This window comes from Callorhinus ursinus, unplaced genomic scaffold (assembly GCF_003265705.2).
Source record: "Callorhinus ursinus isolate GAN/ISIS: 27379988/994484 unplaced genomic scaffold, GSC_fseal_2.0 scaffold49, whole genome shotgun sequence".
NCBI lineage: Eukaryota > Metazoa > Chordata > Mammalia > Carnivora > Otariidae > Callorhinus > Callorhinus ursinus.
The window spans coordinates 1,175,646-1,196,626 of NW_027397111.1; the positions used below are offsets into that span (position 1 = coordinate 1,175,646).

Consider the following 20,981-nt stretch of genomic DNA (forward strand, 5'->3'; position numbering starts at 1 on the left):
CTCTGGGGTGCAAATGAAGCTAGATGAGCCCCGCGGGGCAAGCAGGGTACATGACTGTGTCAGGAAAACCCCAAGGCCCGTTGACTCCTGAGATTGCGACACGCTCAACAAAATGAGCTGATGCGGAGCTCAGCCTGGGTCCCTGAGGTGAGGGCCTCTGTGGACACAGCTGAATGGGCCCTGAAGCCCAGCTGGGGTGTGCGGATACTGGTGACACAGCCCCACCATGCCCAGCTGCTTGTGAGAGGTTCCTCTGGGTTCTTGGGGCGGGGAGAGGAAGGAGGGAAGCCTCGCTGGAGAAAAACAGCCTCCCTACCCCAGCTGGGTGGCCTAGGCACCCCTATGTCCGTGTTCCAAAGGCCACAGACTTAAGGATCCAAACCCTCCCCTCACCACCACCATCACCACCACCACCACCAGTCAGCCGATGCTCAGCTTCCAGAATCAGTTGGTGGTGTTTGCTTCCCCACATGTGGTGGGAACTTTTCCCTAACGTGAGCCTTTCTGTTGTGGTGCCAAGTGCTCAAACAAAGGTGTACTGCATTCTCTTAGAAGACACTGTGGATTAATGTTCTTTTTGCACAGTGTTTACTTGTCTGTCATTTTACTTGGTGGTGCCAGGATGGGAAGGGCTCCACCTTGATGAAGCTTCTGTTCCTGCCTGGTGGTGTTTGGGTGCACGTTATTCATTATTGCACTTGGTCTTCTCAGCATCTTCGGGCAATAGAAATGATTCTCCCCACCTTCCTAAGCAGGAATCCAAGTATCAAGAGAGGTCCCTTCCACGAGTGATAGGTGTGGAATTTAAACCCAGGGTCTAACTGTACTCCTGCCTCCTTTCTTTCATGTACCATGTACTTCCCACCCTAAAGCTTAGTCACTGAATTGTGTTTCTGGCATCATGGTTCTGCTCTTCAGAACCATATACTGTGGGGGCGCCTGGGTGGCTCAGTCGTTAAGCGCCTGCCTTCGGCTCAGGTCATGATCCCAGGGTCCTGGGATGGAGCCCCACATCGGGCACCCTGCTCGGCGGGAAGCCTGCTTCTCCCTCTCCCAATCCCCCTTCTTGTGTTCCCTCTCTCACTGTGTCTCTGTCAAATAAAAAAAAAAAAATCTTTAAAAAAAAAAAAACGTATACCATGGCTAGGTCGGAAGAAGTGGGTGTGGGGGTCACTGTCGTTGACAGCTTAGATTGCTTTTATGCACCTGTGAAGCACAGCTGGGAAGGGGAGTTGGGGGAAGGATATGTGCCGCTGTGCGGGTGGTGCCTTTATAGGTAGAGCAGGTTGCAGCCAACCCCACAGAGGGTGTTGTTCCTGGATTGAGGGATATGTCACCAGGGGCTCTGGTCACTTGGCCTCTGGTGGCTTCCTGACTGAGCCTGAGATCAGGGCTGCTCTGTGCGGGGTCTGTTTCCAAAGTTAGCTTCTAGGGCCAAGTTTCTTAAGTTGTGGTCTAGGATACCATCTATTTCAAGATCATCTGGGAGCTTGATTTTTTTAAAGTACAGATTCAGGGGGTTCTGTTAAATTAGAACCTCTGGAAATGGTGCCCAGAATTCTGCTTTTTTGTGTTTGTTTTTTAATCAAGCTCTAGGATGATTCTTGTGCAAAAAGAAGTTTGAGATCGGTTGTTCTGGAGCAGAGATTATTAATCCTGGCCATGAACTAGAACAACCAGGGGAGTTTGTAAAATAAATATTCATGCTTTGACCCTACCCTTTAGAGACTTTGATCTAATTGGTAATACTCAGGTATTATTCTTCAAAGACAAATAAACGGGACTATCTGGGTTGGCTCAGTCAGTTGAGCGTCTGGCTCTTGGTTTCGGTTAGGTCATGATCTCATGACTCAAGGGATCAAGCCCTGTGTTGGGCTGCATGCTCAGCGCTGAGTTTGCCTGAGAGTCTCTCCCTCTCCCTCTGCCTCTCACTCCCATTCATACGTGCTCTCTCTCTCTCAAATAAATAAATCTTTTTTTTTTTTTTAAAAACTCCCTTTTAAAAAAGCCAAACACCTCCCTTAGGTGTTTCTAATGTATGGCCAGAGTTGAGAAACATTGTTTCAAAGCAATGGTTCTCAAAGTGTGATCCCAGACCAACAGCATCAGCAATACCTGGGAATTTGTTAGAAATGCAAAATCTTGGGTCCCACCCCAGATCAGCTCAGTGAGAACCTCTGAATATGGGGCTCAGCAAATCTGTATAGTGTTGACCCTTGAACATTGTGTGGGTCAGGGGCACCAACTTCTTGCACAGTTGCAAATCCAGGTATAACTTGATCCCCCCCAAATTTATTAATAGCCTACTGTTGACAGGAAGCTTTACCGATAACTAAACAATCAATTAACACATATTTTGTATGTTATATGTATTACAGACTGTATTCTTATAATAGAGTAAGCTGGAGAAAAGAAAATGATAAGAAAATCATAGAGAAAAAATTTATAGGACTGGACTGCATTTATTGGAAAAAATCCACATATAAGTGGGCCCTCATGATTTAAACCCGTGTTCTCAAGGGTGAGCTGTATTAACAAGCCCTCCAGGTGATACTAAAGTTTGAGAATCACTTTTTGCAGTAGTAGCAGTTCCCAGTCTTGGCTGCAAATCAGTATCATCCAAGGGGGACTGTTAAAAGGATCTGGATGCTCAGGCTCCACCCCAAACTAATTTATATCTGAGTCTCCTAGAGTGCGACTCAGGCATCAGTTTGTGTTTTTTTAAACCACCTAGGTAATGCTGGTGTTCAGCCAGGGTTGAGATGCACTGTTTGAGCGGGTAGGGATAGTGTTCCCTCACGGGAGCTGTAAGCACTTGGGATCACTGGTAAGACATCATTATTTAGATGAACATAGTGTGGAGGCGAGGGTCTGGGGGACTGAAGTTGGAAAATATGGGGTAGGGATGAGACTAATGCCTAGCACCATCCTAGTGATTCAGTGTCTCATGGCATAAGGTGAAGGAGGACAAAGGAAGAAGCAAAGTTTCCCCTTGCCTTCTGCAGGAGGAACTGGAAGGATATTGGGCCCTGACATTGGCCCTCTCCCATAAACTAGTCTGCACAGAGATCCTTCAGGCAGAGCTTCTTGCCCTCCATTTTATCAGCGAGGGAACGGAAGTCTGGAAAGGCCAGCAACTGGGAAGCAGCACAACCAGACTGAGACACGATCATTTGAATTGCATAGCACATATCCTCCTTAAGGTTTCCCCTGGCCAGTTCCCCAAATTCTGCCTCCTTCAAGTGTCTTTTGATGTCTCACCTGTTACATTTTGTTATATTTGCCTTTTTGTTTGGAACAGATAAAAAATAATGAACCTTTGATCAACGTGCTTTACAAAGTGCTGAAGAAGTCAGCACGGGGCTGTCGGCCCAGGAGAAGCGTAAGATGATCTGATCTGTGTCTCCAAGCAGGCCATTCCATTGCTTCTGGCTCAGTGCTGACCTCATCACTTGCTTAACCAGGGGCTCTCCTGACCGCCCCTAGGCTTCCTGCAAGTCATTTTGGTTTTATTTTTTTCTCCTTTTGAAGCTCCCTTCAGCATTTTGGCTGGTACACCAGGCTGAGCCTCTCATCTGCAGTGTTCTGTGACTCCATCTTTTGTGCTGCCACAGGGGAGCGGGGGGGCTTGCCTGGCTTGCCACCAGCTTGTGTTGTGTTCCCATTCTCTCTCATCTGCCTCCGTGGTGAGGACTGACCTCGACCAACACCAGTGTGGTCTGTGTAGTCAAGCGTGAGTTCCTTGGGAAGGAACAGCAGTTCTTGGTCACCTTGGAGGAGCTGGGGTATCCTGAGATTCCACCATGGCCCTGGGATTAGCGTGGCTTTTCTTCAGGGCAGGGTGTCGATATTTGAAAACAGTCTAAAGCAGGGCTAGAGCAGATGTTCCCCTCCCTGCCCAGGGTCCCGCCTCTGACTGATGCAGAAGTAGCACCTGAAATGTGGCCAGCTTTTATAGCTTTCCAAGGGAGACTGCAGGTTGGGAAGCAGGTGCTATGTGCAGTCATCCTGAGCCCTGAGAAAAGGTGTGTTGGGATGAGGTGAAGGGTGAAGTAAAATGCTTGGGTGGCCTTCAGTTCTTTTCCGGTGCACAGACTCTTTCAAAGGGATGAATGTCCACTGACTTCCACTTTTTCTGGTGACAGAGATGCTGTAGACCCATAGTTGACATTTTAAATGGATCAAAACATTGCCATCACAAGGCACAGTTTAAAAAGGAAAATTAGATGTAATAAAATACTTGTGGATACTTTGTAATAGCCTTGACTCTCTGGAACAAAACTAAATTCAGAAGTTTCAAGGGCCTCTGAGCTGTGTAAACACTTTCATGAAGCTCATGCTCTAAAGCCTGTGCCCTTTATTCCATAGGAGTAGAGCCAACTCACTTTATTTTGTTACATTCACAGGTTCATTTAGCAAACATTTCCCAAATATCCTTAACATACTGGGCCCTGACTGGACTTTAAGGGTACAGAGAAAATATGAAAATATGTCACAGTCCCCACAGTCACCCCTACTCAGGTTACTGTCGACTGAGGGGAGACAGAGCATTTCATCTGATGTATGAAGGCCCATAGACTGGGAGACACGAGGTATGGAAGGACCTCCCCTGAAGGGCACCAGACCCATTGGAGGGAGGGAGTTCTGGAAAATCGGCATGTTGCCGGTTGAATCTCCAGTCTTAACAGATTCAGCCGTTTGAATTCCTAACTTACAGCACCTTAAATGCAGCCCTTAAAAGGGGACGAGAGAGTTACTTCTTAGAAAAGAGGGCTTACTAATATTCTGAGAGGGGAAAAAAAAAATATGTGTCAATCTACAACGGATATGAAAGCCCAGAAATTTAAGAGCATTTAATCAAGGGGCACATAGTCCTAAAACACTGACTTCTAAGAAATTCCATATTACTGATTTTTATAATGACTCTGATTCATCCCTGAAAGGTTGAATTTATATTCAGTTCTATGAAGGCAGCGTAGGACTTACTTTTAAAAACCTTTCCATCAAAAGGTTTAAAAGGTTCAGCTTTCTCAAAATGTCCTTTTTATGTAGAATACGTCATTCCTTTCCTGATGGTGTTGGGTAAATGAGGCATTGCTCAATCAGATGCTCTGCCTTTCTATTTCAGTATCAAAAAGTTATCTTTTTAATACTCCAGTGAAATAAAGGGAAGAGTTTTGCTAGGAGGAAAAAAATCTCCACAGCATATCTCAATTTGAAAATGATTTCTTCCTAGGAAGTGAGCCAAGCATCAGCCCCTTGGAGAGTAGACAAGCTCATTGTCCTCTGCTTTGATGGACTGTGACCCAGAGTGACCACCTTACCTTTACCTGCTGGGTTCCCCTGAGTTTAAAGGCCCACGTCCTGCCTGGGAGGTCAGCTGTTGGGGTTCACCAGGATTAATTCCACCCCTCCCCCGTCCTCTCCCTCCGCTTCCTTGCCCCACCTTTCCCAGCCCTGTGTCCTTGCAGAGCCAGCAGTTTGTGGATTGTGGCAGTAGTCCATGTTTCCTGTGACTGTGTGTGTGTATGTATGTACACATAATCTGCCAGTCCGAAGAGCAGAATTTGGCTGGAGTTCTACTTTTTCCAGGAATTCTCCCCCACATGTGTTTCCTTTTGACCTACCTCCAATGCAATAAGCATTTGCCCAGTGCCTTCCAGCGTGCCAGGCTTTATGTTCAGGGCTGACTTTACCAAGATAAATAAGACGGTGGTCCCTGCCCTCTGCTGTGTGACCAAAGGGAGCATGGGAATGGGTTGGGGGTGTGTCTGCGGCCAGACTCCGTCCTCAGCCCAAGGCATGGAGAGGGCATTGTCCCTTGACCTTGACCTTGGCATTCGCTGATGATGATAAGGAGAGGGAGTGCAGGACAGTTGGGCACATGAATGGCTTGAGTTCTCAGGGGAATGTTTGCCAATATATTTTTGCTTTTTATTCACACAACTTACTAGATCTCTCAGATGGAGTAGGGAGAAAGGGCCATCTCTCCAGCAGCTGTCTGTCCATCAACACTGGGACCCTCAGCATAGTATACACACCATCTATCTCATGGAAGAGAGGGGTTCCGCCCTCCATTTCCCTGTCACATCTGTAAAATGGAATTCAGCAAGATGGCCTTCCCTGCATGGGGCACATTCAACCTGGCTCTCTCTGACCATGGCTTGGCTGTGGGGGGTGGGGGTGTGCATCTGTGGAAAAGTCTCCCCATCCCCATCCCACACAGCTTTTGGCAAGTAGGAGATTAGGGGAAGTGAAAACATGGACTAAAGAATTGAGTTTAGCTTTGTAGGGGTCAGTGGGAGATGCCAGCGTGGTGCCCACATGAGGTCAAGGGAAGGATGGACAATGTTGTGAATGCCCACTGACCCATAAGTTTGGTGATTTTTGTCTACTGCTTTTTGGTTTCTTTTCTTGAGAGGACAGGGTAACTTGTGACTTATATAAATATGACCTGCCTCAGTTACTCAGGGATCAATTGAAAACCCCAGCCAGGAATTATCCAGGTTCCTTCATTCCTTGACCTGATTTTCCTCCCAAATGATGTAGAGTGAGAAAGGCTGACCTTGTTCGTGGGGAGGTAAGCAGCTCAGGGGCTTCCTTAAACTAAGGCTTGGCAATGCCCCAGATACTCACTGGTTCCTCCTGGTCGCCTCCCTGCCCTGGGCTGGGGGTCATAGACTTCTGTAACTTGGGTTTGACCCCAGGTTCGGTAGCAAAACTCTGTCTTTTAAATCTTCCAGGATTCATACTGAACTCATTTTGGGCAAATTAAGCTTCTACAGTCAATGTCTACTTTTTCTTTAAATTTGAGAAATTTACAAGTGCTTCTTGGATCACAAAAAGGTTTTGGTTTTTCCCTAAAATGAAGTAGGCATAAAAATCAGGCCTCGCCTGAGTTTTTGCCCATTTCATACCGTGACCCTACCCGCCAAGACTTCCACACTCGTCCATCGTGGGGCTAACTCTCCTCGAGATCTAATCCTGAACCTCATGGTTAATCTCCTTTAAATTGTTCACCTCCCAGATGACAGGCCGGGACCTTGTCAAGGATCGAAGTCTGAAGCCAGTGAAGATCGCGGAGAGTGACATTGACGTGAGTGAGCAGGGCGACAGGCTGACCCTCCCCACCCCCCGGCTGCCTGCTGCCACCAGACCTAAGGCAGGCAGCTTCAGGCAGGGCTTGGATGGTTCCGTAGCCAAAGACTTTCTGATCATGCTTCAAGGTTGTGCCCTTTTCTCATCATCCCAGGCCCTTTCCAACCTGTTCTTGCTCACAGGTCAAACTGAGCGTCTTCTGTGAACAAGACAGGATCCTCCAGGACTTGGAAGACAAGATCCGAGCCCTCAAGGAGAACAAAGTATGCATCAGTTTTGCATAATATTGAGCTGAGTGGAGGGGGGTTTTGTCATGCTGTCTTTCCTCAGATATAGATTGGACTCTCATGTCACAGGTATTCATTTATCCAGAGCAGGTATTAGTTTATTCAGAACAATGTGTTCACTTCCAGGGGCATTTCTGCCTAAACCTGGAGGAAATTTTATGGGGAGACTTCAGCCTGCTTATTCCAAGTGCCACCTACCCCTCCTCCACCTTATTTCTGCTCTGGCCTACCTCTCCTTGGAGACCTCGTGAGGTCAGCCTGGGAGAGGAGGGCTCTGCTGGCTTATATGTGATGACCCCAAGCCCTTGAACTCCATGGAAGGGGGCTGCCTTGGAGAAAGTGGCCACGCTTGTAACAAGACAGAGGCTGTCATTTCCTAATAAGCTCCTTTCCTCCTAGGACCTGGGCTACAGAGGAAGCGAGTCTGGATTGGAGGGGAGGAACAGGCCAGGGGCCCATGTTTGGTTTCTTGGATACTTAGTGTGATTTTTTTTTTGAATTTTAATAAGGTATTATACTTGTGGTGCTGGAGATTCATAACATGCCCTTTTCCCCAAGAAAAGAGAATTTTCCATCTAGTCTTTGATGTATCCTCATACATCACTTATCACATAAAGAGTGGATGACCTTATACCCACTTCATAGATGAGAAAACTGAGGCACAGAGCTGTTAGGTGACTTGTCCCAGGAGGCCACCCAGTGGGCAGAGTTAGAGCTGGAATCAGAGGCCCCAGCTGGGCAGTGGGCCCTTCAGCCTCAGTTAGACCCAGCAGGTTTGTTTAGTTCCTGGCGTGGGATGGGGAGGCCTCCAGGGGCTGTCCTGCTATCCTGTTGTTCTTTGGCCCTTGCCCGGTGCAGGACCAGCTGGAGTCTGTGTTGGAGGTATTGCACAGACAGATGGAGCAGTACCGAGACCAGCCCCCGCACCTGGAGAAGATTGCTCACCAGCAGAGGTTGCTGCAGGAGGACCTTGTCCACATCCGGGCAGAGATCTCCAGAGAGTCCACTGTGTGTAGAGGGTGTGGAGGGTGGCAGACACTCCCCTGCCCCCATCTCCCACCCCCAACTGGGCAGGGGGCTGGGCAGGGGGCTGCTTCTCCTATCTCACAAGCTGTAGTTGAGTTGGTGGCCAGGGACGAGTCTTGGAGTAGCAGAACTTCTCCAGGTTGCCTCCTGATGGTAGTTCAGCTTGTCTGGGGCTCACGTGTGTCTCTGCTGGTACCTCAAGATGCTTTCCATCAGTGACTGCTGTATGGCTACAGTGACACCCAAGGGACCAGATTTCCCTGATCTGTGTGCAGTTAATTCTAAGACATCAGAATTTCTACTTTTGTATTTGTCCATCGGATGTGGTACAGGCCCTTTCTGGTGGGTCTGGGGACCAAAGTGTCTCCCGTGGTGGGAGAGGGGACAGTTCAGGTGGCCAGGGTCAGAGCAGGAATGAGAAGACAAGCCCTGTCTCTCTCCTCCTAGGCCTGCCTGAGACCTGCTGGGCTCCCCTTCCCTCTTACCATGGCTGGGTCAGCAGTGGTCAAGAGCACAGGTGCTCATGGGGCCGTCTGGGAGACAGGGGATAACTAAAACTCAGGAGCATTTCCTTGGCCAACAGGAGATGGAAAATGCATGGAATGAATACCTGAAGTTAGAGAGTGATGTGGAGCAGCTGAAGCAGACCCTGCAAGAGCAACACAGAAGAGCCTTTTTTTTCCAGGTGAACCAAGGGCTCCTCATCCCGTCTGAGCTCTGTTCCTTCTGAGAGCCTTCACCTGTGGGGCTGTGAGCCCTATCCAGGGGCCTTTTCTTCTTCTTCTGGGACTCAGCTTGCTTGCCCCCCAAGCTCTCACTCAGGGATCCCTGCCAGGCTGTGATGAGAAAACTCAGCAACCCCTACCTCTCTCCTCCCGAGGACAAGTTCTTGGGTTTTTGTAAGGGTTTTACTACTGATCATTCGGGGAAACAGCCCTGAGAGGAAAGAAATACCAAACTTGAGAACCTTACAGAGACTTGAGAATGATCTGTGTTCCTGTGATTCTCTGCCCCATCTTGGCGCTACTCACTTAGACAGCAGCAGGAACCCCCAATTCCTTCCTTCCTTCCTCCCTTCCTTCCTCCCTTCCTTCCTCCCTCCGATTCCTGAAGGTAGATGTTATCAGTCCTTCACCTGAGGAGGTAGTGTAAATCCAGGTCCATCTTGGTGCCTCTGGTCTCCAGGTGGTCACTTGCATTTCTGGAGCCATGCTGGGAGATACCCAGCGCTGTGGCCACTGCCCCACTCAGGAAAGGCAGCTAAGCTTAGAGCCCTGGCTCCTCTGCCCTTACAAACCAGGCCATTCCAATGATGGCTGCCTCTGCCCCCAAAGGTGAGAGAAGAAAGGCCCTGTGTGGTTTTTGTTCTCCCCAGTTGGGTCCTGCAGCTACCCAGTGTTTCCCCATTGTGGTGCCTGATCAGGCTTCTGCCCCACCCTCAAATTTCTAAAAATGGAAAATAACCTGCTTTTGAACCCAGCTTCAGCTCTATCATATTTTCTCTGACATAAATCCAATGTATTTGAAATCAGCAAGCATTAATGGAGACTTCATATGCCTGAGGCACCATGCTAGGCCAATTTTGTTGCTAAGTTTGCTAATCTGTGAACTAGTGCTAGCCCAGGCTCTTCCTTCAAGTGATTTCATAAATATATTGACTCTGGATATCAGCCTGCCCAAAGATTGAAGAAATTCAGGAGGGGGATTAGGTGTATGGCCTGGGAAAAGCCTGCTGTCCCTCTACTCAGCATTGGGAGCTGATTACCAGAAAGCCTGGGTCTAAGGCCATGTGGAAAAGATGCTTGCCTGTAGCTCAGGGCTGGTCTGCTAGGTCCCCCAGAAGTTGTCCATCTCCTGCTGCTGCTGTTTCCCCCCCCTCCATAATTTCCCTGTATCCAAGCTAACATTTTCCTGTTCTTATTTGGTACCCCAGCACTTGGCATAGTGGCTTGAAAATACTAGGTGAATATTGTTGACAGTGTCTTTCAAATGATTATTTCTAGTTACTAGTTCCTTAAACTGTTCTATCCCATTATACTTATCCTCTTGGATCTTCTTTAATTAATTTTAGCAGTGTTTTTTTTTTTAGCTTTTCATTCCTTGTGTTTCTATAACTATAAAAATAACACATGAATGCATCTCTCCAAAAAGGCCAAACAATAAGAAGCAAAAGCAAAAAATGAAATAAAAGCTTCCCTGCCTCCCTTCCCTTTCCCATGCCTCCCTTCCCTGTATGTAATCTGTGCCATCACTATGTGGTATCGCCTTCCGTACCATCTTCTGTGAGTTTTCAAACATATGCCCATCCATATAGAGTCATATAATTTATTTGGAGATGGGAGTTGGATTTACTTAAAGAGAAATCATACTTACACATTGTTCAGTAACTTGCTTTTTTGCCATAACCTCATGTTGTGGAAATCTCTCCAGGAAAGATACCCCCAAGTTTATGTTGCCTGATAAAGTAGCTATTTAAGTGTACACATAAATTAATTGAAATTAACTAAAATTAAAAATAGATTCCTCAGTTACACTAGAATCATTTCAAATGCTCAGTAGCCACATGTGTCTAGTGGCTACTGTATTGAACAGCACAGATTGTAAGATTTCCATAATCTCAGAAAGCTGTGCAAAGTAAAGGAAATTAGTTCCTAGCTGCTGCATAGTATTTCGTAGTCTCAATATTCCATACTTTAGCCATTCTTTTCTGATGGGCATTTAAGTTATTTGCAGAGTTTTGCTTTTATAAATGGTACCACAGTGAGCATCTATCTAACTGCCCTTTCAAACTCATTTATAAGCATTTATCGAAGATGCGCTCCTAGGGTGGACTTGCTAAATTGAAATGAGTGTACATCTTAAATGTTGGTGGATGCTGGCCAATCACCCTCTAAAAGGCTGCACTCATTTGCCCTCCCATTTGCAGTGAATGAGGGAGCTGAGCCTGTGTATCTACATCCTCTTCAGTACTTGATGTTATCAGTCTTTTTAGTCTTTGCCAGTCTGCTGGCTGAGAAAGGACATCTTGTTTTAATTTGCATTTATTTAATTACTAGTAGGTTAAACATCTTTTTATGTGGTCATTGGCCATTTGGTGTTTCTACCATGCCTTATTTCGTGGTGACTTAACATACCACAGTCCGAGAATCCCTTTCTCTGCCCTGGAAAACAAATGGGCACAATGTACAAGTCTCGTCACGGACTCCCTGAAGAACTTAACCACGTAAGTAAGTTATGAAGAGATAGGCTAGTTTGAAACGTGGCCTCTGTAACTTGACTTCCACCTAGCCTGGTGGCGTTGCTCATACTTTCCCCGATTGCCACAAGGATCTGGGAAGCTCATAAAGCCCTTCTTTGAACAGGCTTTGTGCTAACTTCTTTGGTGTAATTCTAGGCCAGGCAAGCTGTTAGAGTCCTGAATAAATCATGAACAGTGGAGATATGTGTGCAGCCCCATATACACATTCTCAGGAAGGGGCTTGGAACCTGCCTCCCTTTAGCCAGGTTTGGCTGTGAGAAAATTCACAGGCTTTTCAGTAAAGATGAGTGGCTTTATTTATGAAGATCCTTGTGACTCCCTGCACAGGGAAGCCAGAGAATAAAAGAACATTGAAGCAACTGTGAGAGGCAGTGATAGTGAGGCTACCTGTATGTGTCCCTGCTTCTGAACAAGTTCAGGCGTTTGCTGAATGCAGTCCACAGGAGCCTTTCTGCCCAGCATGGTGTGAGGATCCAGGGATGAAACACCACCCCCTGCTTCCTAAAAACTTTCTTCACCTTGTTATTAAGTTCTGAAATTCCATCGTCCTTGGAGAAACTTAGAGGTTCTCTGGCTTTTGCTTGCCCTTGCTCTTCTCTTACATGTGGGGGTGACAGGCTAAATGGGGGCAGAACTGCAAACTAACAGGTAAAAATATGCCAGGTAGACTTCCAGAGGAGAGGGGAGAGAGTTGATTTTAATCTAACGCTCCTCCTTTACCTGTTCCCAGCACTCTACTTGGGGACCTCTGCTCCTGAGATAATCCTGGTAGTGCGCGCACACTCGCGCGCGCGCGCGCGCACACACACACACACTCGGGGTTCAATACTATGTCTGTCGTGCTTGGTGTGGAGCTGAGCATCAAGCCCGTTCCTTATTTATCAGCCCTGAGGATGTGCATTAGTGTTGGAAGGGTGGAGAGAGTATGAGAATGTGAGCTCCCTTAGGAGGGAGGCTTCAGACATCTGTTGTCTCAGCTGTTGGACAACATTTGATCAGGGAATTTTATGTGACTGGGCCTTTTTTTTTATGTTATTTTAATCACCATACATTACATCACTAGTTTTTTTTAAATTTTTATTGTTATGTTAATCACCATACATTACGTCACTAGTTTTTGATGTAGTGTTCCATGATTCATTGTTTGCATATAACACCCAGTGCTCCACACAGAACGTGCCCTCCCCAAAACCCACCACCAGGCTAACCCATCTTCCCACCCCCTCCCCTCTACAACCTTCAGTTTGTTTTTCAGAGTCCATAGTCTCTCATGGTTCGTCTCCTCCTCTGATTTCCCCCCCTTCATTCTTCCCCTCCTGCTATGATCGGGCCTTTTTTCACTCACCATCCATGTGCTAAGAACCTGGATCACAGGGGAAAGGAGGAAAAAATGAAACAAGATGAAACCAGAGAGGGAGAGAAATATTAAGAGACTCTTAATCTCAGGGAACAAACAGGGTTGTTGGAGGGGGGATGGTGGGGGATGGACACTTGCGGGGGGTATGTGCTATGGTGAGCGCTATGAATTGTATAAGACTGATGAATCACAGACCTCTACCTCTGAAACAAATAATACATTATATGCTAATTTAAAAAAAAAAAGAAACTGAATCATTAAAATGGGAAGACTGGGCTAGATCCTCTCTAAGGGCCCTTCCAGTTCTGGAAGTCTAAAGTACAACATTTGGCTCCACCACTCTTTAACTGTTCATAGCTTGGGACTATAACATATATAAGTTATAGTTCTGTATCTGAAATGCAGGCCTGTGGAGATATACCAAGGGCACATAGTCTACTTGTAGAATCAGGAAAGTCCCTAAGTATCACACATGTAAGAATTCTTCCACTTGAGGGTGGCTGGGTGCCTTGAGAGGAGAGGGGGTGTGAAGCCTTTGTTTTTAAGTCCATGGGGAGTGATCAAGGCTAACTTCTCCCACAATAATTTTAAAAATTAAAAGAATATTTGATGTTTAAACAACTCTATTAAAAGGTATCCACAGGGTAATATCCAAAATATATAAAGGACTTATACAAGTCAACACCAAAAAAACAAACAAAAAACAACCCAGAGAACAAAAAAACATTTAAAAATGGGCAGAGGACCCTAATAGGCATTTTTCCAAAGATACACAGATGGCCAACAGACACATGAAAAAATGCTCAACATCAGTCATCATCAGGGAAATGCAAATCAGAACCACAATGAGATCACCTTATACCTGTCGGAATGACTAAAATCAAAAAGACAAGAAATAAATGTTGGTGAAGATGTGGAGAAGGAGGACCCTCATGTACTATCTGGGAGGAGTGTAAATTGGTGCAGCTACTCGGGAAAACAGCATGGAGGTTCCTCAAAAAAAATTAGAAATGCCATATGATCCAACAATTCCTCTACTGGGTTTTTAGGCAAAGGAAATGAAAACACTAATTTGAAAAGATATATGCACCCCTATGTTTATTGAAGCATATTTACAATAGCCAAGATACGGAAGCAACCTAAATGTCCATTGCTAGACAGATTTCTAAAGAAGATGTATTATACACACACACACACAATGGAATGTTATACGGTTATAAAAAAGATAGCTCATGCCATTTGCAAGAACATGGATGGACCTAGAGGGTATTATGCTAAGTGAAATAAGTCAGACTGAGAAAGACAAATGCCACATGATTTCAGTCATGTGGAATCTAAAAAACAAAAGACTAAACAAAGAATCAGAGCTGTAAGCACAGAGAACAAACCGATGGTTGCCAGAGGGAAGGGGGTTGGGGGTAATGCACAAAACAGGTGAGGAGGAGTGGGAGGTACAGGCTTCCAGTTACGGAATGAATAAATTGTGGGAATAAAAGGCACAGCATAGGGAATATAATAATATTGTAATAGTGTTGTATCTTGACAGATGATAGCTACACTTGTGGTGAGCGTAGTGTAAGCTGTAGAGAAGTTGAATCACAATGTTGCACACCTGAAACTGATGTAATGTGTGTCAGCTGTACTCAGTAAAATGCCCAGAGTCCCTTAATCGTGATAAAACCTGCTCACGTCTTGCTAGGACCTACCCCTCTCTGATATCGTTTGTGACTTGTCAGAGTGTGCATGTGGACATGTACGTTTAAAAAAATAATGATTTTATCACATAATTCATATACCATAAAATTCACCCTTTTAAAGTCTACATTTCAGTGGTTTTTAGAATATTCAGAGTTGTGCAGCTATCACCACAATCAATTTTATAACATTTTCATCATCCCTGAACTCCCCAGCTCTGCTCTAGCCAACCACTGTTATACTTTGTGTCTCTATGGATTTACGTATTCTGGACATTTTGTATAAGTGAAATCATATAAAATGTGGTCTTTGTGTCTAGCTTCTTTCACAAGGCAGAAACATTTTCAGGGTTGGTCCATGTTGTAACATGTATCAATACTTCATTTCTTTTTATTGCCAAATATTCACTCCCATTGTGCTTTTAAATGAACCTCAAATCCCAGGATTCAGCTTTGTCTTTTCAAAGATGCTCTTTATATTCTGGGGATAGTGTAACCTCTAGTCTCTGCCTTCTCTTCCCTTCTGCCATGGTTGCCTAAAACAGTCTTTTTTTTTTTTAATTGTGATAAAATATGCATAACATAAAGCTTATTACCTTAGTCATTTTTAATGTGCAGGTGAGTAGTGTTAAGTACATTCACACTGTGCAGCCAATTTTCAGAACTCTCCTCATCTTGCGAAACTGGAACCCTGTACCCATTAAACAATATTCCTCATTCCCATCTCTACCCCGGCCTCTGGTAACCACTCTTCTGTCTCTTTGATTACTGTAGATACTTTATAAGTGGAAGTGTGCAGTATTTAAGGCAGTTTCTTTTTAAATTAGGGGGAACTAGGCAAGGTGAATCAGAGAAAGCTCCTCTGAATTTCTTCCCTGGATCTTGGGCATCTTCTGTATGTGTGCTTCCCTGTGAAGCTCCGAGGCAGGCATGGGTCTAGCCCTGGTGGAGTTTCCAAAGAGGATGCTGCCCCCGCCCCCCCCCTAGGGTGAGGGACTATGTCTGAAATGACAGCATAAGTCCTAATGAGAAACTTCTGGTGAAGTGCTAAGAAGGAAATGAACCACCACCTTGTCTTTCTCAGGAGAAATCGCAGATACAGAAAGATCTCTGGAGGATTGAAGATGTCATTGCAGGCCTGAGTGCAAATAAAGAGAACTTTAGAATCCTGGTGGAATCGGTCAAAAATCCAGGTGAGGGGGCGCCTGGGTGGCTCAGTCATTAAGCGTTTGCCTTTGGCTCAGGTCATGATCCCAGGGTCCTGGGATCGAGCCCTGCATTGGGCTCCCTGCTCTGCGGGGAGGCTGCTTCTCCCTCTCCCACTCCCCCTGCTTGTGTTCCTGCTCTTACTATGTCTCTCTGTAAAATAAATAAATAAAATCTTAAAAAAAAAAATCCAGGTGAGTGGGCAATTTTCCTGGGGGTGGGGGGATTGGAGGTCAGCACCCACGTATATGGACTGACCCTTGGGGAGGTCAGATCTTTATGGCATAAGTCACTCACCTTGTCTCCAAGGAAGAAGGTCCTTGTTGCAGCCCATCCTTTGTTTCCCTCCATGCCCCTTAGAGAGAAAAACGGTGCCTTTGTTTCCTCACCCGCCTGTGCCTTCACTCTCGACTTCTGAGAGCAAGCCGCCCCCACAACCCAGCCCTCCCGCCAGCCCCGTGAGGACCCCTCTGGAGGTTCGACTCTTCCCCCAGCTGCAAACCTATGTGCCGTACCGACCTCATCCACCCCAACTGAGGAAAGTGACATCCCCTCTTCAGTCACCAACCAAAACGAAGCCCAAAGTTGTAAGTATTGATGACTAGGAGCTGAGCGCCATTGTTTTCTCCCTGGGAGATGATTGTCTCTCTCTGTCCTCAGGTCAGCTTCTGTTGGAAGAGAAGCTTTTGGGGAAACCTGGGGAGACAGAACCAGCCAGAGTCCCAAGCTATGAACAGTTAAGAGAGTGGTGGAGCCAAACGTTGTGCTTTAGACTTCCAGAACTGGAAGGGCCCTTAGAGGGGATCTAGCCCAGTCTTCCCATTTTGCAGTTGGGAAAACTGAGGCCCAGCAAGAGGAAGTGACTGTGCTAAGTAGGATGGAATTTGTGATATATATCACACACAGCAGGTGGTTGCCCCATGTGGACTCCATGCAAACCTGTAGTTACTCAAACCTCTGGGTGATGGACTCCTCTCAGCAAGAGTGTCTTTGTCTTCACTGGCAGTTGAACACTCTGCTGGGTTGTAGGATACAGTTGATCTTCACAATAACCTCATGGAGTATAGACAGGAAGGTCTATATCCCATCCCCCACATAAGAGATCTGAGGCCCAAAGGTATTAACATTTACTGAAGGTCTCCATGTTAGCGGATCCAATCCACATCTCCTGTTCTTTGTGCCATCTACCATCTAATTGGACATTCAGCCCAGATCCTCAGATCAGGTTTGTGGCCCCTGTGGTTGCCTGAGCCAGTACCTTGGCTTGCCTGGCAGAGAGAAGGGCCAAGCTTTTGACAGAGTCTGGGAGCACAGGAGACTTTAAGAAAATAGAAGATGTGGTCAGGTACTGTGATGGTTCACATCTCCAGTGCCAGGCCAGCCTTGGCTGGAGAATACCAGGGATCTGGTCCAAGTGACAGGGAAGCTATAGTAGAGGGGACCTCCAGGTTTTGCCAACAAAGGCTTAGAGGAGCTTTGCCTGGGCACGGGGTGTGCCTAGGACCTCTGACAGGGTTGGTGTGCAGTGCTGGCTAAAACATGCAAGTTCCCATACCTTGGTCCTCACTGTCTACCTGCTTCCAGCCATCTCCCAGGGCCTAGAGCTGGAAGACAGATGCTGGGACTGAGTCATTGTGAATTTCTTCACATTGAGGTCTCCTTCCCAATTTTATATCTAAGAGGTCACAAAACAGGAGGTGGGAAATAGTAAAACACAGCAGAAATGGCTAGGGCAGACAGCTTCTAACTTAAGGCAAAATGCCTGCTAGCCAGGATGAGGAGCAGAGGGGAAAATATGGTAGCCTGGGAGCTGGACTGCCTGGATTGCAGTTCTTGTTCTCTCACTGGGTCCTTGGGCAAGGACTTCCTCAGTTTCCCCTTGTGTACAACAAGCAGCTTGGAGTAGATGGTCACAGAAGCTCTTCACAGCTGAGTCCTCTGTGGCCCACAGGCAGAGTTTTTCAAGTTGGCTGAACATCAGAGTCCTTGGTTGGGGGGGGGGTCTTCTTTCCCTTCCTTCACCAGGTTTACCATTTGTTATTGTTGTTTATTTGTTTTATATTTTTGTTTGTGAAACAATGATATCCTGAGATTGACATAAAACATGAATATATAATTTAACAAATAATAAAGAGACCACCCATTTATACCAATACCCAAACCAAGAAATAGAACTTTGTCTGCAACTAGAGACCTCAGGCCCATCAGTCCTTTTCTGCCAGAAGTAACTATTATCACTATCTTGACTTTTTGGATAATTTCCTTGCCTTTTTTTTTTTTTTTTTAATTTTGCTACCTGTGTCTAAACACTTGAGTTTTGCCTATACGCGGTACTGTATTTTTTTGTATCTTGTACCTTGTCTTCAACATTATGTTTGTGAGACTTATCCACATTGTTGCATGTAGCTATAGTTCTTTCATTTTTATTTGGCTTATTTTCTTGAATTTAATGTCACTGTTCTATTAGATAATATTCTCAAAGGGCACACAATCAAAAGATACAAAAAAGTATATAATAAAATGTCTCTTCCCACCCTCCATCTTTTCTTCAGTCCAAGGCAGTTTTGTGTTTGTGTCAATGTTTTGTGTTTCTCTTTCTGGGGAGCCTTTTAGAAATTGGTGATTCCAGGACATTGTCAGGGTTGGAAGCCGCTGATGCTCAGAGACTGTGTGGGTATCTGGGACAGGAGGCTTAACTTTCACACAATAGTGAACTGTGTCACTTTACTAGAATGCTGATAAACTATCTTCATAGAGCAAACTTAAGCACCCTTTTCTGACCTTTCCAAAATCCTGAAAAACAAAGCAAAATTAAACTAAGGAAGTGGGGGGGCGGTTAGGAAGGATGGTCCCTGGTTCCAGGAGTGGGTGTTCGTGGCAGTCAGGGGCCAGGCTCTTGGTCTGCGCAGAAGCCACAGCCCTCAGAGAATGTTTATTAGGGGGTCGGGGGTCAGTTTCAAGGAAAATAGTTCTATTCATCACTACCCAGGGAGTGGGCTGCCAGGAAGGCAGTGGTGAGTCACCCATTGCTGACTGCTTATTCAGCCCCTGAATCAGGAAGGAGGAAATATTTTGTAGCCACCCACATTTGTGATAGAAAGGGCATGGACAGGGGATGTAGACTGTCCTTGCTCAGATCGCAACCTGCTGAAGGATCCAGAGACCATGCAGGGACAATGAGTCAGCTCAGTCTGAGAACTTTTTTTTTTTTTAAAGATTTTATTTATTTATTTGAGAGAGAGAGAATGAGAGCACGAGAGGGAAGAGGGTCAGAGGGAGAAGCAGACTCCCTGCTGAGCAGGGAGCCCGATGTGGGACTCGATCCCGGGACTCCAGGATCATGACCTGAGCCGAAGGCAGTCGCTTAACCAACTAAGCCGCCCAGGCACCCAGTCTGAGAACTTTTTATAGAGTTCTCAGACTCTATAAAGGTCTGAGGTAGAGGTAGATGGGGTAGATGTTTGTTCTCCAGGTGATGGCGGTGGCGGTGGTGGTGGTGTGCTGTCATAGACATACAGATAAGCACAGAGTTACCAGCCTATTCCCCCCTCCCCACCTTCAAGGAATGCTTCAAGGAAGTGGAGTAAGACCACGGACCCAGGAGACCAGATTTTGTATAGGTAACGCTTTGAAAAGTAGAAAATGAGTGAATTGAAGGGAAGAATAGAATTAGAGCAGAGGCATCCCCATTCTTTGCAGCTCATCCAGGGGAAATGTTGGCATCCCTGGGCTGAAGTGGTCCTACTCTGCAGGCCTGAGGTGGCCCGCTCAGGCCTGCTCCAGTCTTTTGGGCCACCACTTTAGTGGTGCCACCAGGTATCTTCCCTCCAGCTCCCTCTCACCGGGCACTGATTCTGGTTCTTTTTCTGAGCAGGAAGACGAGGCACCTCCCAGGCCCCCACTCCCTGAGCTCTACAGTCCAGAGGACCAGCCCCCGGCTGTGCCACCTCTGCCAAAGGAGGCCACTATCATCCGGCACACTTCAGTGAGGGGTCTGAAACGCCAGTCGGACGAGAGGAAGCGAGACCGGGAGCAGGGGCAGTGTGTGAATGGGGACTCAAGGGTGAGCAGGGAGGACCCCTGGGGCTGCCCCGCTGTGTGTGAGGGGAGGGAAGGTGGCATGACACTGGGCAGGTACGACAGCCTCAGACTCTGCCCACAGGTGGAGCTCCGGTCATACGTTAGTGAGCCTGAGCTGGTGACTTTCAGTGGGGACATGGCCCAGCCCTCCCTGGGACTAGTGGGCCCTGACAGCAGGTACCAGACACTGCCAGGCAGAGGTAAGGCAAACCTGTCCATGGAGGCTTTCTGGGAACCCCCACTACTACCATACCACTGCTCCCCGGTCGCTCACCGGGTACCTTACACGCTTCTGCCTGCAGCTTGGGGCCTCAGCATGGGCAGCAGTTGTCAAGGAGACTCTGGGCTGCAGGGAGGGCCTGTCCTTCCTTCCTCTGGCCCACATCCTGATTCTCTTCCTCTTTTATTACATCTGCCCCCTGGAAATAATGATAATAGCAATTACTTTAAAGCCCAGCACGGTTTCAGGCTCTTTATATTCACCTAGTCAATATTTATAATAATCCTACGAAGGAAGTCCTATTATCATCATCCCCATTGTAGAGATAAGAGAACTAAGACTCAGAGAAATTAACTAACTTGCCCAATAGCCAACAAGTGATGGAGCCAGAATACAATCCCAGTGTTCTGGCTCCAGAGCCACTGCACCCTGCAGGCTGGGATGTTGGGTGACTGCCATCAGTTTGGCCACCGCAGGCCTTCCAGAGGGATGTTTGCTCTCCTGTATCACTCTAAGACTCCATGAGTCCTTTCTTTAAATAAACACACTTATCTCAGTGGGGCTGCCTCCTCACTGTTCTCCCATATCCCCCTTGTCCCCATAGCAGACCCTCTTCTCAGAAATCCCCTTAAAGGGAGGTCTGACCTTTTTGCATCTGGGTGTCCTGGAATCCCTGAGCAGGCTGACCACACTCCTTCATCCGTTCCTCACCTGATCCTCCTGTCTGCTCCCTAAGGTGGGCGGTCAAGTGCTT

At 46.7% G+C, this 20,981-nt stretch overlaps 1 protein-coding gene across 16 annotated transcripts in view; it reads left to right on the forward strand.

Annotated features, from left to right (window-relative positions):
- Positions 1-20,981, forward strand: part of PLEKHA7 (pleckstrin homology domain containing A7) — a 212,477-nt gene that overhangs the window by 178,000 nt on the left and 13,496 nt on the right. For 11 of the 16 annotated variants that reach the window (XR_012375347.1, XM_073882837.1, XM_073882840.1 and 8 more), the window contains 9 exons: positions 3,302-3,382; positions 7,028-7,096; positions 7,281-7,361; positions 8,244-8,393; positions 8,995-9,096; positions 15,806-15,914; positions 16,288-16,514; positions 19,802-19,990; positions 20,090-20,207. Coding sequence is in view for 15 of the 16 variants with exons in the window: in XM_073882837.1 (XP_073738938.1) it covers positions 3,302-3,382; positions 7,028-7,096; positions 7,281-7,361; positions 8,244-8,393; positions 8,995-9,096; positions 15,806-15,914; positions 16,288-16,514; positions 19,802-19,990; positions 20,090-20,207 (1,126 nt within the window). In the remaining variant the exon portion in view is untranslated. The remainder of the gene's footprint in view (positions 1-3,301; positions 3,383-7,027; positions 7,097-7,280; positions 7,362-8,243; positions 8,394-8,994; positions 9,097-15,805; positions 15,915-16,287; positions 16,515-19,801; positions 19,991-20,089; positions 20,208-20,981) is intronic. The other 5 variants (XM_073882841.1, XM_073882843.1, XM_025894370.2 and 2 more) reach the window with 2 other exon arrangements.